The following is a 17,711-nucleotide window of genomic DNA, read 5'->3' as shown; positions in this document are numbered from 1 at the left end:
TTTTTATTAAATTTTAATTATTAAATATTTAAATTTTTTAATAATATTTATTGATTAAAATTAATAAAAAATTAATTGATGAATTTTTTAAAATATTAAAGATATTTTAAAATAGCAAAACTAATCATTGAATAAACCAAATAATAATTTTTAAAAAATTATTTATTATTTAAGGAGGACAACGACAAAACCATGGCAACAGTGAGATTAAGAGCAAGAGAAGCGGGTTAAGCGCTTTAAGCTTAAAGGTTTCTAATTGTATTTATAAGTGTTGGGCCCCTACAACTCTGCTAGTCTTTCGCCGTCTTCTGCGTCCACTTGGGTCCTCTCCTCTCTCTCTCTCTCTCGAAAACTTGAGTTCTCTTTCTTCGAGCTCAGTTAGGAGCTGTAAAAGATCACACTTTTGGTAACTTCTATTATGATTTACAACTAAGTTTCACATTAAATGCATTTGGATTAGCGTTCTTCTGCTGCTTCGAGGAGCTCAGTTTTTTCTCAGATTTATCCTTCCTTCTTAATTGATTTGCGATTGAGTTTATTCCTTGATTACTGGGTGGCAAGGATTTTGAGCTGTTAATTCAAGTTTCAACTCAACAATTAATCGTGTTCGTCCAGTACTGTTCATCAGTTTAAAGAAAAAAAAAAATCCGAGCTGGGTTTTCTGGGATTTAATTTCAATCATTGGAGAAGCGGAAAATATCCAATTTTTGCAATTTTTTAAACTTAAAGCTTAATTTGGAAGGTATTTTTTTGGGATCTTTGGGCGCCATTAAGAAATAGGTTTGACTGGTACTTTATATTTAATTATAGCTTTTATATTTATACATAAACCTATCTGATTACTGATAAGGATTGCTACTTTAAAAGAAAGATTATATTCTGTTGATTATGTAACTGTAAAAGAAATACTCTCTCCTTTTCCTTTTATTTCCTTTGTCAGTTATAATAACTGGGATTGTCTTATTGTGGGGTTTTTGTCAAACTTTGTGTCTTGAAAACTTGTTGGCTCCCTATATGTTTTTGGGTTCTTTGAACTTGTGCTAGAGTTAAAAGCCTAGCGTTTGGAAGATACTGATAATGGCGAAGTGATTGAATTTTGGGCATTTCTTTTGTAAGAAAAGCGGTGCCAACCCTTCGTCATGCCTTTATCTGAGCTAGTATATCGATTGGCTAAAGGAAAGCTTGATTCTTCTCAGGAGAAGAATCCCACTTGCTCAACTGATCTATCTTCTGGGTAAGTTTGATTTCTCAACTTTTTTAGCTCTTTTTATTTTAGCGTATCATGTTTTATCATTTTGATTACTCTTCTCCGTTTTCTTCTTCTTCTTCTTCTTCTTCTACTTCTTATTCTTTTATTTATATTATTTATATTATTTTTTTATCTATATGATGTTTTCAACACAGACCTGAGAATGATTTTGTTGAGCTAGTATGGGAAAATGGTCAAATTCAGTCCAACAGAACTAGAAAGATCCAATTCTCAAGTGGTTTTCCATCTCAAACCTCCAGGATACAGGACAAAGACATAGATAATGGCAGCAACACTAAAGTTGGAAGGTTTGGGGTCATGGACTCTGTCATAGGTGAAGTTCCAATGTCTGTGCCGTCTGTTGTAATGGGTTTGAATCAAGATGATGACATGGTACCTTGGTTCAATTATCGGATTGAAGACACTCTGGAACATGATCCTGAGCTTTTTAATGAATTATCTGGTGTTACTGCAAATGAACAGCCCCATAATCATTATACATCAATGGAAAAGAGAAGTTGTGGTAATCAATCAGTTAGAGACTCTCGTAGTGCTCCTGGACATAATGGTTTGAGTTCAGAGCAAGGGCACATAACAAAGGTTTCATCAGTTGGGGATGTTGATGCTAATAGACCTAGAAATGGTTCCAGTCAGTTATATCCATCACCATCACAGCAATGCCAAACATCATTTCCATGTTTTAGATCCAGAGGTTCAGCTAATAGTGGTGAGAGTACAAACAATCTGTCCCGCCATGCTACTTCCAGGGATTCAATGCGAGTTCCGCCTTCAGGAGGTGGTTTACCTAGCATAAAAGTGCAAAACCAAGTTCCAGTCTCATCTACTACTAACTCCAGTTTGATGAATTTCTCACATTTCTCGAGACCTGCTGCATTTGTTAAAGCTAATCTTCACAACAACGGTACAAGAGCTGGTTCAGGAATATCAAGCATTGAAAGAAAGGTTAGAAAGGATAAGGGCTCAATTGCAAATAGTAGCAATCCTGGTGAATGCATACTCATTGATACATTTAGTGGTTCAGGAAAGGAAACGAGCTTCAATTATAACCCAGTGTTGGTGTCATCCAATGTTGATGCTAAACAATTGGACCCTAAGTCTGGTGAGGAATCCCTTCCTTCAAAGCAACCTGAGGCTTTGGACCGAGTAGATTCTAAGAATGATAAACACCATTGCCTAATTGCTGAAAGTGCAACTCGAGGATTTGTAGATGGTGAAAAGACAGCAGAGCCATTAGTTGTTTCTTCTTCTGTTTGCTCAGGGAATAGTGTGGAGAGAGTTTCAGATGAACCAACACAGAATTTGAAGAGAAAACACCAGGAAACAGAGGAGTCTGAAGTTCCAAGTGAGGTAAGTTCAAAGATACATATCTGATTTTTTTCAAATTTTTCTTCTTTGTGCATTATCTCTTTATTCTATGTATTGAGAAAATCAATAATGCGCAGGATGTTGAAGAGGAATCAGTAGCTGCAAAAAAAACCACTCCTTCTCGAGGAGGTGGTGGCTCCAAGAGAAGCCGAGCAGCAGAAGTACATAATTTGTCTGAAAGGGTGATCAAGAGTTTTCACTTTCAATATTGTTCTGAACATAATGAATTTGCTTATTTTTGGTGTTGCATTCAACAATTTGTAAGTACAATATATTGATTGGTTTTGTTTGGACTTCAACAACCAGAGGCGACGGGATAGGATCAATGAGAAGATGCGTGCCTTGCAAGAACTCATACCAAACTGCAACAAGGTTGAATATCTGAATCTATATTTCTTGCTCATGAAATTTTATACTTTGCTAGAGATTAAAGCATTTATCCTACCTGCACAAAGGCTTGGTGTTGTCAGAGTTGACTCAATTTAACGAAGCTTATCCATGTTTATTGAATTTTGGAGTGAAGAATTAAAGTGTATGTATTCAAGGTTTTAGAATTTTATACAATTCTAGACCCTCTTTGGTTTGCACTTTGCATACGGTGAACTTCTTCATATTCTTGAAGTGTATGGACATTGAACAGGGTCAAGTAATTAAGACTGGATAATCCTTTTCATCTTTGCTTCTGTTGACTCTTAACATTTTTCTCACCTTAAGGTGGACAAAGCATCAATGCTTGATGAGGCGATTGAGTATTTAAAGACACTGCAGCTTCAAGTGCAGGTAATTTCTCTCTCTCTCTCTCTCTCTCTCTCTCTCTCTCTCAAATTATTCTTTACGTTACTAGAATTGCTTACTTCACTTAACTGCTTTGTATCATTCACCAACTTTGTGCAGATTATGTCAATGGGAGCTGGTCTGTATATGCCATCAATGATGTTGCCCCCAGGAATGCCTCACATGCAGGCTGCTCATATGGCTCAATTCTCACCCGTGGGTATTGGAATGGGAATGGGAATGGGAATGGGTTTTGGCATGGGTATGCCTGATATGATTGGTGGATCTTCTGGTTGCTCTATGATTCCAGTGCCTCCTATGCATGGAGCATGTTTTCGTGGCCCATCAATATCTGGACCCAGTGCTTTGCATGGAATGGGAGCATCTAACCTTCCAATATTTGCGCTTTCTGCTCAAGGACATCCTATGTCATATCCATGTGCACCCTTACTGCCAATTTCTGGAGGACCTCTTCTAAAAACTAGCATTGGACTGAATGTTGGTGGGGTGGCAGGTCCCTTGGATAATCTGGATTCAGCCCCAGGCTGTTTCTCAAAGGATTCAATTCAAAACATCAGCTCGCAAGCAATTAAAAACTGTGGTGCCAATAGCTCGATGAATCAGACATCTGGTCAGGTTTGCAAATTCATCATTAAGTTTCATTTTTTATGTCCCAACTGCACTTTGATTTATGGAAAGGATTGGCATGCGTCTTCTCTCCCATCTGGATGTCCCTTCTCCTGTTAGACAAAGGAAGCATTTGACATATAAGCACACCTTAAGATTTACATATTATTATGAATGTAGCAATGAGTAGAATTTTACTTTTATATAAAAAGGAGATGGTAAGGGGTGGTCATCTAATAAGGTTTTATTATTAAATCTTCAACATATAAAATCTAATTCTCCACGTTATTTCATAATTTGTTCAAAGTATAATGCTTCAGTTTCTTAGTTCCTCTTCCTCTTACTGAATTTTTGTTATTTTTGTTACCACTTGAAGGAGGAGCTTAAGGAAAATTTAATAAATACTCAACAGAATTTTCTTCTGTTGGCTTTCATTTGCTTTGTTCATTTCTTCAATCTCTGTTTGATAACTGTGGGTGGTTCTCATTGGTAATAAAATCATGTGAGACCATATTTCGTAAAGAAATGTGAATTTCTATTGACAATCCTCATGAATTTAGCATAATGTTAAAATATTAATGATCAAGGGGGAAACCTTATAGAACTGTATTGTCTACGTAAACTGAGTTTCTTTGTTCCATTAGATGCCTGAATCGGACCTAAGTTTCATTCTTTGTAATGCCAGTGCCAAATGACAAATGAGAATTTTGAACAGCCTTCTTTACTGCAACATAGTGGTCAATCCTCAGAAGTTGCTGATAGGGGAGCTCTGAATTCGGCCAATGGGAATGACAATGCACCGAGTGGAGCTACTGGTGTGTATGCATATGCAACTTAATTAATTGCACTAGACATTTGCTACCAGATTATGAAGGGTGATTTGAAGTGGTAAATGTTTTTTCGTTTATGTTTTTATGTGCATTTAGCAGGTTGTGACTGACAGTCTCTTCCAATCCTTGTCATTGAGGTGGTCAACCATCATGCTTCTAATAATGATCAAGTCTTGTATGGCGACTCTAGAACACATAAGCGTGCAGCAAAGAGTTCTTGGCAACTGAATGAAGTTGAATCTTATCAACGATCATTTGTGCTCCAATTTCAGCACAGTGCAGTTACAGTTTGCAGAAAGATTTTGGTACGTTGAGGAGACTCTATAGCCTTTTCTTGCTTTTGTACATTCACTTACATATCAGAAATATGTTCTTTTGGTAGATCTTGCGCTATAATATTCTTTGAGTTAATGAAACTATAGATACTTACCAATACATTTTGTGCAACTTCTCTCTCTTCATCTTCCATTGATTTGCTGTATGCTTGTTTGGTCCTTTACAAAGAGCAATAGGCATTAGAATGGCAAACAATCATTGCTTCATCTCCTAAATCTGAATAATGGTCATATTAACAGTTCTAATGTTTGTGATTAGGACAACCTAGGTAAGAAAATGCAGTTTCCTCATTGGTTCCTCGGCCACCTCAATGCCAAAATAGAAGGGAAAAGAAATAATTATCTGAAGCGAAACAAATTGTCTGGTATTCTCCTTTCCTTTTAAGATTGAGGTTACACATTATTTAGTATTTTTCCAGATTCTGAATCATTATAGATATGTGAAGGACGTCAAATTTGATTGTCTTGTGAATTGGACCTTGATGAAACTACTGCAGAATCAGAAATCCCATTCAATGAACTATTTACAATGTTTATACTTACATCTTTTCTTTAAAAGGTTCTGATGGAAAAATCATGATATGACAGCAACAGGCTCTTTCATGACTAAGTGGAGCATTAAGTTAAGAGAACTGCAACTATCACCAGTGCATGAAAAGTGTAATGTCTCTGGCAGAAACGCTGGGGATGAAATGGAAACCTGATCATGTATTAAGTTTGCTCTGCTTGCATCAAGTTGCTTCATTCACATATTTTCCTATTTAACAAAAGTTGGTATAAAGCCCCCCTTTTTCTTACATATATTACCAAAGAAAGCAACATAATGTGGCTTCCTGAAGACATTAAGTGATTATTTATAAGGGATAAAAAGAATGTCAGGAATCACTGAAGCAGAACAAAACCTCAAAAGTTGTTGTCTTCCTCGATAATTCCTGGTACGGTTAACTTACCAACTAGTCATGAAATACCTAAACTTGTGCTAAAGAATCAGGACAACCTCATCTAATACAATAGTGTAAACTCTATTAACAAGTAATGAGTACATAAATACGAAGAAAGAGTTGTTTGGCAAAATAGGTATACAAATCAATTTTCACAACTGAAGAAGTTTTTCCGTACTGATCATTACAGAAGATAAACAACCCAAGAACCAGCATACAAACAATACATACAAGTCCAAAGAATAGGGTGAAATACAAGAAAAATGGTATACACACAACTAAAATCTATATATCAAAATGCAAATTCCACAACCTTATATGTTCAAGAAAACTATATTTCCTTGGCAATTATTTTACTTTAATATCACCCTTGGTGTCAGAAGATAGGGTTTTCGAGCTTGTAGATTTCCCAATGATAGCCTTCTTTGCCTTCACAAGTGAATGTTTCATTTTTGTTAAAATATTGTTTGATTGTTTTTGAATAGGCTTGGCTGGAATTTCTCTTGGCAACCCTTGGGATGCTTTTGCATCATCCCCATCCTTGGTAGAAGACTCTAAATTCCAGGCTTCAGATTTTGCTATCTCCTCAACATTTTCTTTCCCTACCTTACCTTCACTGGCTTTTGCACTTTCTTCATCTTTTGCTTCTAACCCAGAATCTTTAAAATTGTTAACTGGTTCAGTGACAGCTGTAATGGCTTCATCCAGCTTTCCCCCTATGAACCCATCTTTGCTGGTTTCAACTAAAGCTGGTGTCCCCTCCTTTGTGTTTTCTTTTTTTATTTTCTGAATAGGCTTGGCTGGAACTTCTCTTGGCAAGTCTTGGGATGCTTTTGCATCATCCCCATCCTTGATAGAAGGCTCTAAATACAGGGCATCAGATTTTGCTATCTCCTCTGCATCTTCTTTCCCTACCTTGCCTTCACCAGATTTTGCACTTCCTTCATCTTTTACTTCTAACCCAGAACCTTGGGATTTGTTAACTGGTTCAGTAATGGCTCTAATGGCTTCATCCAGCTTTCCCTCTATGGACCCATCTTTGCTGGTTTCAACTAAAGCTGGTGTATCCTCTTTCATGTTTTGAATAGGCTTGGCTGGAACTTCTCTTGGCAAGTCTTGGGATGCTTTTGCATCATCCCCATCCTCGGTAGGCGGCTCTAAATTCTGGGTATCAGATTTTTCTATCTCAGCATTTTCTTTCCCTACCTTGCCTTCACCGGTTTTTGCACTCTCTTCATCTTTTACTTCTAACCCTGAATCTGGGGATTTGTTAACTGGTTCTGTAACAGCTGTAATGGCTTCATCCAGCTTTCCCTCTATGGACCCATCTTTGCTGGTTTCAACTAAAGCTGGTGTTTTCTCTTTTATGTTTTCTTCTTTCTTGTTTTCTGCAAGTGGTTCGATAACTTGACCAGTTTGCTCTCCCTCAAATGATCGTTCAGTAATTTCGGTATTGGAAACAGCCGCCTTAAAATCATCCACTTTTATTGGCTCATTTAGCCCTTTGTTTAACTCTTCTCTCTCTGCATTCTCAACTTCAGATTTGATAGTCTTTTCTTCTCTCTCTTGTCCATCATTTTCCATTTGCACGATCGCCTTTTTTGGTGGTGCTTCAACTACTTCAGTCCCATCAGTTTCCTTCTTTCCATTCTCCAGATCAGTTGTCTCTGCACCATCTGCAAGAGAAGATTCTTCTATGCCTTCTTTCAAGTCAGCTTCAGCCTCCTGTTTAACCAAAACAATCTGTTCAGATGCTGCACTAGGTTCCTCTTCTTTACTGGTTCTCTCTTCCTTTAAGGCTATGGTATCCACAACTTTATCAGCCAATGTTCCCTCATCTATTACAGTTTCAGCCTTGATACTTCCCTTAGGTTCAACTTGGCCAATGACTTCAGTTTCGTGCTCTGGTACAGTTTCAGCCTTGATACTTCCCTTAGGTTCAACTTGGCCAATGACTTCAGTTTCGTGCTCTGGTTTGACCTCAACAACTGGCACAACTGGTTCTGTTTTTTCTTTTATTGATTTAATTTCAACTTTATCAGCCAATGTTCCCTCATCTATTACAGTTTCAGCCTTGATACTTCCCTTAGGTTCAACTTGGCCACTAACTTCACTTTCATCTTCTGGTTTGACCTCATCAACGAGCACACTTGATTCTGTTTTTTTTTCTATTGATTTAATTTCAATATTTTCTGGGACTTCATATCCTACCTTCAGTTGTATATCAGCTTCGGCTTCTGGGCTCTCTGGTTTCTCATCAACTTTGATTACTTCAGATTGTTCCTCTGGTTTCATCTCAACTTCAGCAGGAACTACTGATTCTGGTTTATCTACATTTTCAGGCACTGCTGAATCTTCAATATCGTTTATCACAACAGCTTCTGATTCTTTGACGGGAAGAACTTCCAATGACTCCTGTTGTTTCTCAGTTGCTTCAATTGATTCTACTCTTTCATCTTGTTTGGCAACTTCAGATTGTTCCTTTTGTGTCGCTTCCAATTCAGGAACTACTGATTCTGGTTCATCAGTTTCTTTGGATGCTGCTTCTGAAGCTTCAATATCCTTTACAACTGCTTCTGATTCTCTGATAGCTAGAACTGCTGGAGGCTCCTGTTGTTTCCCAATTTCTGAAACTGATTCTGGTTGTGCACTGTGTTCAGTGACTTCAGATTGTTCCTCCACTTTTACAGCAACTTCTGAAACAACTGTTTCTTGTTTATTGACTCCTTTAGACACTACTTCTGAATCTTCGGGATCTCTTACAACCACTTCTTCTGATTCTTTAGTAGGAACAACTGCTGACAGCTCCTCTGGTTTCTCAACAGCTTCAGCTGATGATTCTGAAATATCGACTATCGTTGGTTGCTTCTGTTCGATTTTCTCCACAGATGCTGTTGCTGGTTGCTCTTCTTGTACTTCTGCAACAGATTCATTAGCTGGTTGTGCAACTGGCTGACTTTTAACAGCATCACCTGCTGGCTCTAGACTACTGTGTGCATGTGAATGAGGAATGTCTTGCTCCATCTCAATTTTGTCTTCCAGTAGAGCATCCACAGCAGAAGAACCATCAATCTTAACCTCAATTTCTGGAGGCTCTGTCTGTTTATTGTTTGATTCTCCTTTCAATTGCTTTGTCTCTCGTGGCAGTTCATCAAATTTGGGGTTCTCTTCTTTACCTCCCTCGGGGAAAGAAACAGTTTCTTGTTCCATAGGCATTACTTCTTGATTCACCTTGTTCTCCATTGGCTGTAACAAATGCAAGATTGTAAGCTTTCAGTTAAGAATAAAAGATCAAACTTCCAACAGTTCAAAATGAGTGACGTCATATAAAGTGGAAATAATTTATAAAAAATTTACTATTTAGCCTCTATGATACTAGTTTATACTAGTAAATTTGTTAGTTGATTACTCAATTTTAAAAAATATATTAAAATACCCTTGAGATTTTAAAAGATTTATTAATTAGTCTTTTAAGTGTTTTATTTAATTTTGTAAAATTATCTACTAATTAGTCTTTTTATATTGAGAGTATTATAGATTTTATTAATGAAAATAGGCTTTTTAAAATTTAATAGATATTTTAAATTTTTATTATATTTTTTAAAATTAAGGTATTAATTAATGAGTTTTTTAATATCACAAGAATTAGATAATATTTTTTACTAAATATAAAGAGAAAAAAAAAAAAAAGAGAGTAAACACCAATACAATGCAATACAGCAGTAAGACAATTAGGGATAGCAATATGTCCAAAATAAAGTTCAGGATGTGCAACACATTTCCATCTCTCATGGGCCATTGAATCTCAAATTGATATCTTATTTATGATTTTTCAAAAGACTATTCAAATTTGCATAATCTTGTACAAAAAATAAGTGATTGAATATTTATTCTTTGATCCCCTAGACAATTTTAAACTGTTGGTAGACTAGACATCCCATCATGATGCTAACAGCTTCTGTTCTTCCATTCATGATTATTGCAATTTTTTTTAAGAGAGAGGTTTCAATTATATTGCCATGAACATTAGCAGTAGCATCTGAAATACCTTATTGCCCAACCCTAACAATCAAGACAATCTTTTTAGAGAAAATACTTTTTTTTGCAACTCAGACTTTATACTTCTGCCATGATTGTTCAGAACAGAATTTATCAGGCTCCGGCAAAGAGGATCTTCTGCTAACAGTGAAAATTTTACAAAGCTTGACCTAGTATATAGGTTGAAGATGTATCTAAAATACCCTTATCCAAAAACATCAAAAAGAAAGATAGAAATTTCAAACACAATCAAATTCCATACACTGAAGCAAACTTGCTTTTCTAAAAATACCATTCAGATATAATAAACAAGCAAACAAAAGAAATCACATATGGGTCTTGATCAAAAATCAAAAACTCTCGAAACAAGTTGATCAAAGTCATCAAGTAAAAGCTAGAAGTTAAATAAACAGAAATCCCATCAAGAATTCTACAGAAACAAGAAAATTTTGATCATTGAATATGTGTAAATATAAGACATACCTCATCAGGATTAACAGTAGTGGTAGGATTGTGAAGTGATGTAGTTTCAGATTCAGTAGCCATAAGGATTGAACGAGAGAGAGAGAGAGAGAGAATGATGAGAGATTCTTTTTAGATCAGAAAATAATAATAATAAAAGAAAAATATCAAGAACGAGATAAAAAGGGAAAGATCAAAGGTAATATGGTAGGCAATGCAAAAAAGGAAAGGGGGAAAAAAAGAAAAGAAAAGAAAAGAAAGGAAAGGAAGGGAACAATAACAGCAAAGAAAGCAGAACAGTGGTGAGTGACAGACTGTATCACATGATCAATCCCAATATGAATGATTAGGATTCCAATTTAAAATCCTTTTTTTTCCTTTTAAAAACTACTTTTCAATAGTATTGATAATCAAAACGAAGAAGACAATAAAGAATGGGGTTTGGTTTGATTGGATGCTTAGAAAGTGAGAGCAATTTTCCTAATGGCTACCAGACAAAGGTTTTTCAATGGGGGACCAGGATCTTTCTTTTCTTTTTCCACTGTTTAACGGTCGAAATGTAGAAATTTCTGGGGTTTTCATCATATTAAAACGGCGTCGTTCCTTTCTTATTGTTTAGGCCCAGTTGACAAATATATGGGCCTTTCCTAGCCCAATTGTGGCCCAAATTTATTATTTTTATTTATATGGGTAAGCTTTGAATCTTTTAGCCTTCTTAAAATCTAAAAAGGAAAAAAAAACTGGAAATTCTGAAAAAATAGGTTTATTGGATTAAAAAGCTCAATATTTTGTATTTTTTCACATTTATAGTCTATTTTTTAATTTTTACAATAAAACTTAACTTTTCAATTTTTTATAATTATAATTATAAAAAGACTACAAAATTAATTTTGATCAATTTAAATTCAATATAATTACCAATATCACAATTATAATATCAAATGCACCATATATATATATATATAATGCAACATATACAACAAAATAACAATAAATTAAATATTATTTGAAATATTAGATTAACAATAATTTATTTAATGATAAAAATGGCAAAATATAAATAAAATGAATAAAAGCAATATAGTTAATGGTGAGAGTGAAGGAGAAGAGATGGCCTTTTTAGGCCTTTTCTATTTCTTCATACCCGGCCCATTTCGGTAATTCCCAAACTGTGGTTTTGCTCCACATCTCTCTCTAATCCTTTTAGAGAGAAACTTTTCCCTCGTATTTTCCCTTTTTATAGAGTCCTCTCTTTTTGCAAGCAAGCGGCTTTTCCTAAGGGAACTCATTTATCTTTGTCCGGAGCATGGGTTTTCTCACCACACCTAAGGAAATGGGTAAATGGGTAAATGATGTGATAAAATTTTATACAACAATTCATACATTTTTTTAAATTTATGTTTTTTTTAATTTAATTGATTTTTTTATTATTGTTAAATTTTTTTAATTATATAATTTCTAGTTTGAATCTATTGATGTTTTCACTTAATTTATAGTGTTTTTATAGGTCAAAATAAGTTAAATAGTGAATGATGTATTTTGGAGAGAAATTTGAAAAACTGCCATATGTTTTGATCTTTTACATTATATTTGGACGAATTTTTTGAAGTCCTAATGATATAGTGAAAAATACGGAGTAGACTCGTATTCTCCTGGTCGATCCCTGTTTCCTTCCTTTTTATATGGAATGCTCCATATTTTTACCAGAAGTTTTAATTTTTTAGATTTTTCTCTGGGATCACGGATTAGGAGTCTCAAATGGTATAAATATATCGGAATTAAGAGACAAGGGACTTTTTGCTCGCTTTTAAACACATATACACAGCGGAAATAATTTAGAATGAGAAATTCATATATCTAGAGTTTTTATTTTTTTATTTTACTTATTCTTTTAATTTGTTATTTAGGATTATTTTAGGATGATTTTGATAATTTTTCAATAGAGTTTATTGTTAAATTATTGAACATGAGCAACTAAATTTTTCTGTTAGGGGACTTGTTGTAGTTTGAATTTTTTATTCTCTTAAATTTATTTGAGTTGATTTTCTTTACCAATATATTATTCACTTATTGAGATTAATGATTTTGAGTATCTATTTGAATGATTTTATTTTGAGATTAATACGGGGGAACAGACTGAATTGTGAATTGAAAATTGAATATCACATGAATATTAATTGGATTAATAATGAAAGATTTAACTTGTGGAGTCTTATGTAAAATAATCAGTTTTTGTGAAATTAATTAGAGAATTATCAGATTATTGAGTGATAGGTGATAATTTTTAGTTAATTAATTTAGTCCTACTCGGAAGAGTGAGTCAATTACTTTAGAGAGTCAATTACTTTAGGATTATCTACTCTAAATTTGGTAATTAAAATTAAATCGTTAACCAAATGAATTAATTGAATCATATTCAAGTGAACTCAAGGTATCACAGAGATGGATAACTTTTAGGGTCGGTATCAGGCTACTTGCCATCTTAGTGACCTTCAAAGCCAAAGATCTGCTAAAGAAGCTCTGTCTATCACCTTCTCAACGCTACTTATACTTGTTCATTTTTATTAGTCTTAGATCCCAGCAGATGGCGTTCTTGCATTGTAGCAAAGGAGCTAGGGTGTGATTCTTGGTTGTCATGCTTCACAAGGTTCAACATGCTTTGAGGAAGAAGGGATGCTTTTATGGAGTTTTTATTTTTCTTTTTCTTTTGGATATGCTCCTGATTTTTTTTAGCTTTATTGTTTTTGTTCTAGTTTTCAAGAGATGACCTTTCTGGTGGTTGTTGTGAACAGAGGTTGAGCGACAGCGGTAATAGCAGTGGCAGTGGTGACTGCTGTCGATAGCTCTAGAGTTGCTTCCTGAGCCTTGGATTTTTTTAATGGGTTAAGTCTTTTGCATGTTTAGGCTTGAAGTTGTTTTAACTTTATATTTATTTAGATTTTGGGCTTGACTCTAGTTAATGAAATCTCCATCTTTTTTTATAGAAAAAAAAATGGTGAGGCTTAAATAATAGTAAACGGCTGCCTATGAGTTTTTTTATAAAATTATGCTTTTCTCCTCTTTTCCTTTACATCTTTTATTTTTCATCCATCCAAATACAAGGAGAGAAATAAATGAGCTCAAGAGTATCATTATCTCAGGAGTCAAAGAGTATATGGGTTGATCATATAAATCTTGTAATGTTATTAATTAGTAAGTTAATTAATCAAGAATTTTAAAATTTTAGTTTCCTTTTCCTTCATTTCTTATCTTCATTAAGAATAAAAATCCACCATTTTAGAAAACATAGAAAATTTAGAACCGTAAGAATTCTCTCTTGGCAGGGCATGTCTTATGCGATATCCAAGAATTCTCTCTTGGCAGGGCATGTCTTATGCGATATCCATGAGTGTACGGAATCGTCTTAAGTAATAAAGAGGGATATAATATCGTATCCATACGAACTGAAAATTAAATATCAAAGTATTTATAAATCTAATTATTATTTAGACTATTAATGGTGAATATAATTGTAAATTTAAAATAAAATAATAAAATAAAATTAAATAATAATTAATATTAAGTATTAGGGTACTTTAATTTGACTTGGATATAATTGAATTGATTCATTTAGTTAACAATCCAATTTTAATTATCAAATTTAGAGTAAATAATTCTAAGGTAATTGATTAAATTAGTTAATTAAAAATTATCATTTATCTTCCAATAATACGTGATTATTTTATCTAAAACTCCGCGAGTCAAATTTTCATTTTCAATCTAATTAATATTCATGTGATATTCAATTCATAATTCAGTCCTATTCTTTTCGGTATTAATCTCAAAAATTAAATAATATATTGATAAATAAAATTAACTCAAATAAATTAAAGAGAATTAATAATAATCCAAATTATATCCAAATCCTCTGGCAAAAAAATTTAGTTGTTCATGTAATTCAACAATAAATTCTATTAGAAAATTATCTAAAATAATTATGAATAATAAATTAAAAAATAAGAGAAAAAAAGAAAAACTCTTGATGAATTTTTCATTCTAGATTTTTCAAATTTTCTTTTCTTGAGTTTTTCGTAATTTCCATTATACATATGTTCAAAAGTGGGCAAAAAGTTATTTACTCTTTCGATTATGATGTATTTGTATCCTTAGAAACTCCTAATCCATTGCCCTAGAGAAAAACTTAGAGAGTTAAAGACTTCTGTTAGTTACGCATGAAAATAAGCGCAACATGGAATAGACTATAAAAACACAAGTCTATCCTATATTTTTCTCTGTAAATTTTAATTATGATTCCTGTATAGAGGAAAACATATAGTTGTAGAATATATTAAATTCAGTTATTTTGATAGTTTTTAATTTTATTTTTTTATAATTTTAAAATTTTTCAAACTTTTTAACCTTTGATAATTAAATATAAATTTATTGATAATTTATTTTTAATATATCACTACATACTATCTGATCTTCCTCATTCTTAAAAATAAAAAATTTAAATTTTTTTATAAGTAGAATATTATTAATAATTGAGAAAAAACTTAACATGAGATAACAAAGCTAATCATTGATTCAAAAAAAAAAAACAAAGCTAATCAAAACCAAGCAATAAATGGTATATAAACAAAACACACGAAAGAGATAAAAATATAATTATTTCATATTTTTATTTTTATAAATTTTTTCGTAATCTCTCTAAATTTATTTGAATTTCTCTCTAAATATTTCTCTCATTCTTTAACTTGTTTTAACTTATAAAAATACTAAAAATTTAAGTAAATAATAGGTTAAAATTAAAAATTCTATAATTAAATATAAAATCTAATAAAACTAAAAAAAATTAATCAAAATATATGAATGTAATGTTAAAAATATATAAATAATTATATAAAATTTCATTTCATCAATAAATTTTTCCTTCTTGGTTCTATCAGTCTATTTTCATGGACTTAATTAGAGTTCAAAGCCTAATTTGTTTATGTGGAGAATAGAAACTTGCAAGAGAAATTGTAGCAATTTAAGTGTCCTCAAGCTGGCGTTAGTCACCTTCTCATGCTCAGTGCAGAACAGTGACCTAGCTATTTTCTTTTATTTAATTTGTTTTTGTAGTTTTCACCATGGAACTAACCACACTACACCTTCCCATCTTATTGCTGCTAGGCGGACTGATGATCAATTCTCTAACTTTATAGTTAATTCATGGAAGACAAGCTCATCCTGTGACAATCAGCAACTTAGAAATCCCACATCGGTAAAAAAAAGCAAGCTCAAGAAATTTATATAAAACTACAGTATTTATCTTTCGGTTATTGCCAGCTCCTCCAATTTGAAAGTTCTAGGGCTTGGTGTTAAGGAACGTTTTCACAAACGAAGCATCTTCTTGTCAGGTTTAAATGGTATTGAGGAATCCTTAGAGCTTTGACCTTTGCGTAAGCTGTCTTGTTTGGACTTATTACTGAAGCAGGAGTTAGAAACTCTTTTTACAAGTAAGAGTTGATCTAGTGTGATGCAATTTTTAATACGAAATCATAGAAGGCGTCTGGAATTGATGGACTACGTGTTGTCTTTCTTTCAAGCCCAATGGGACTCCCACTGGGCAGCAGCCACTATAAGATTAGAGGGGTATCATGAATGGGTTAACATTTCTTTTAAGAAATTAATAGAATTTAATTTATTTCAGTTTATAAAAATTTTTATAACTCTATTTTGAGAAGACCATTGCTCCAAAGAATAACAACCTCACAATCCTCAAAGATATTGTGTAGCAGTAGATTTTGAATCTCTTCTCCTCTCCAAAAATGAGAATAGTAATGATGTAAATGTGGCAAAAAAGTTGACTATCATTTCCCACTACAAAGCAAAAGCAAACATTACATTATTGCAAATGTGAAGGCAATTTCAACCAGACAAAAGCTCTTTCTTTTTTAATAATTGATGAGATTAAAGTCCCTTAACCCCTTTTGATCATTGATGTTGCCTTCTAATTAAAGTCAATCTCCACTATAATAATCTGGGCCTTCACCCTTTTTTTAACTTAAAAAGAATATCAAATGCTACTGTGCATATGCTTACACGCAGCAATTCAAGCTACTTCTAGCAATTTTTCTGAAATAAAACTTTGGTTAAAAAAAAGGAAATAAAAATCAAGAGATGGGCAGAAAATTAGATTAACCGTGAATAAATAGTAGGAGTTAGCTAAATAATGATTGTTAGTGAGATCTTAAGCTTCCATTAACAGTAAGCAATGTCATGATAGAGACATTCATATGTTTGTGTCATCATCATTTGTTGCTTTGACGAGACAAAAGCTTAGCAAGTTTAGTTGTGAGTTAACTAAAAACTTAATACATATCCCATGTGCTTATGTTTGTTAATGGGCCAATCAACAACAATAATAATAACAATACATTAAGGTCATCTCATGAGGACCCCCTTCTTCTATCCTATTAGTTTCACTTGTCTAGGCCATAAATGAGAGATGTTTCTTACAATTTCTACTACTTTATACCCATTTAAAAGCAATCAAATCTCCTACCGCTGAATCCCTCGTCCGTTTGAAATAGAGAAACGGACTTTTTAAAATTTTAAAGTGAGTTAGACCTGCTCTAAATTTAAGATGACCAGTATAATCTTGAACACAAAGGTATATTGAATTCTCGATTGGTTTGGGATGGGAGTAATCCTAATGCGTTTCACAAAATCACATATTTAACTGGGTCTGGTGGGTTAAATCAGAAATGCCAATTGAAACTATTTTCTGCACAATGGGTGTGATTAATGAAGATATATGATTATACTAGGAAGAACTTATTCTATGAGTTTGATCCCACTATTAAAGAGTAACAGTAGTTCTTTCTTGTCAATTAGTTGTCTGTCTCAGAATCAACTTAGGAACAGATGTGATTAAGGATAATGGTAAAAGGTTTCTCTATTTTTAAGGGCAGATGGATTGTGCCACCTCTCTCTCTCTCTCTCTATTTCGAATGACCATTCGATTATTATCTGCCTATTTATCTTCCTGTTCATGAATATCAATTCACATATTTCCCATCAAATGAACCACTTAACTAGGCCA

The 17,711-nt window shown here is 33.3% G+C and overlaps 2 protein-coding genes across 13 annotated transcripts; one reads left to right on the top strand and one right to left on the bottom strand.

Moving 5' to 3' along the window:
* Positions 1 to 282: 282 nt before the first annotated feature.
* On the top strand, positions 283 to 5,982 carry LOC110621032 (transcription factor PIF3). 9 transcript variants are annotated; one of them, XR_006351802.1, is made up of 10 exons: positions 285 to 1,234; positions 1,405 to 2,617; positions 2,713 to 2,817; positions 2,942 to 3,007; positions 3,350 to 3,415; positions 3,530 to 4,045; positions 4,722 to 4,851; positions 4,963 to 5,171; positions 5,471 to 5,566; positions 5,790 to 5,982. XR_006351802.1 is itself a non-coding variant. In XM_021765048.2 (8 exons), exons 1-8 carry the CDS (start codon positions 1,140 to 1,142, stop codon positions 4,974 to 4,976), a joined length of 2,202 nt encoding a protein of 733 aa, XP_021620740.1. In that variant the 5' UTR covers positions 285 to 1,139; the 3' UTR covers positions 4,977 to 5,332. The 9 variants fall into 9 exon arrangements, 2 of the variants coding, with proteins under 2 accessions (XP_021620740.1, XP_021620739.1); XR_002488893.2 differs by having other exon boundaries at positions 5,461 to 5,566; XR_002488897.2 differs by lacking the exon at positions 5,471 to 5,566.
* A 222-nt stretch (positions 5,983 to 6,204) lies between these two features.
* On the bottom strand, positions 6,205 to 11,045 carry LOC110621031 (retinitis pigmentosa 1-like 1 protein). Of its 4 annotated transcripts, XM_021765046.2 has the most exons (4): positions 10,664 to 11,045; positions 8,204 to 9,388; positions 8,063 to 8,116; positions 6,205 to 7,996 (listed from the first exon to the last, which is right to left on the bottom strand). In XM_021765046.2, exons 1-4 carry the CDS (start codon positions 10,724 to 10,726, stop codon positions 6,491 to 6,493), a joined length of 2,808 nt encoding a protein of 935 aa, XP_021620738.1. In that variant the 5' UTR covers positions 10,727 to 11,045; the 3' UTR covers positions 6,205 to 6,490. The 4 variants fall into 4 exon arrangements, with proteins under 4 accessions (XP_021620738.1, XP_021620735.1, XP_021620737.1 ...); XM_021765043.2 differs by having other exon boundaries at positions 8,063 to 9,388; positions 10,664 to 11,044; XM_021765045.2 differs by having other exon boundaries at positions 6,205 to 8,116; positions 10,664 to 11,044.
* Positions 11,046 to 17,711: the final 6,666 nt, after the last annotated feature.

This window comes from Manihot esculenta, chromosome 8, assembly GCF_001659605.2.
Source record: "Manihot esculenta cultivar AM560-2 chromosome 8, M.esculenta_v8, whole genome shotgun sequence".
Taxonomy (NCBI): Eukaryota; Viridiplantae; Streptophyta; class Magnoliopsida; order Malpighiales; family Euphorbiaceae; genus Manihot; species Manihot esculenta.
This window is presented reverse-complemented; position numbering and strand designations above follow the sequence as displayed.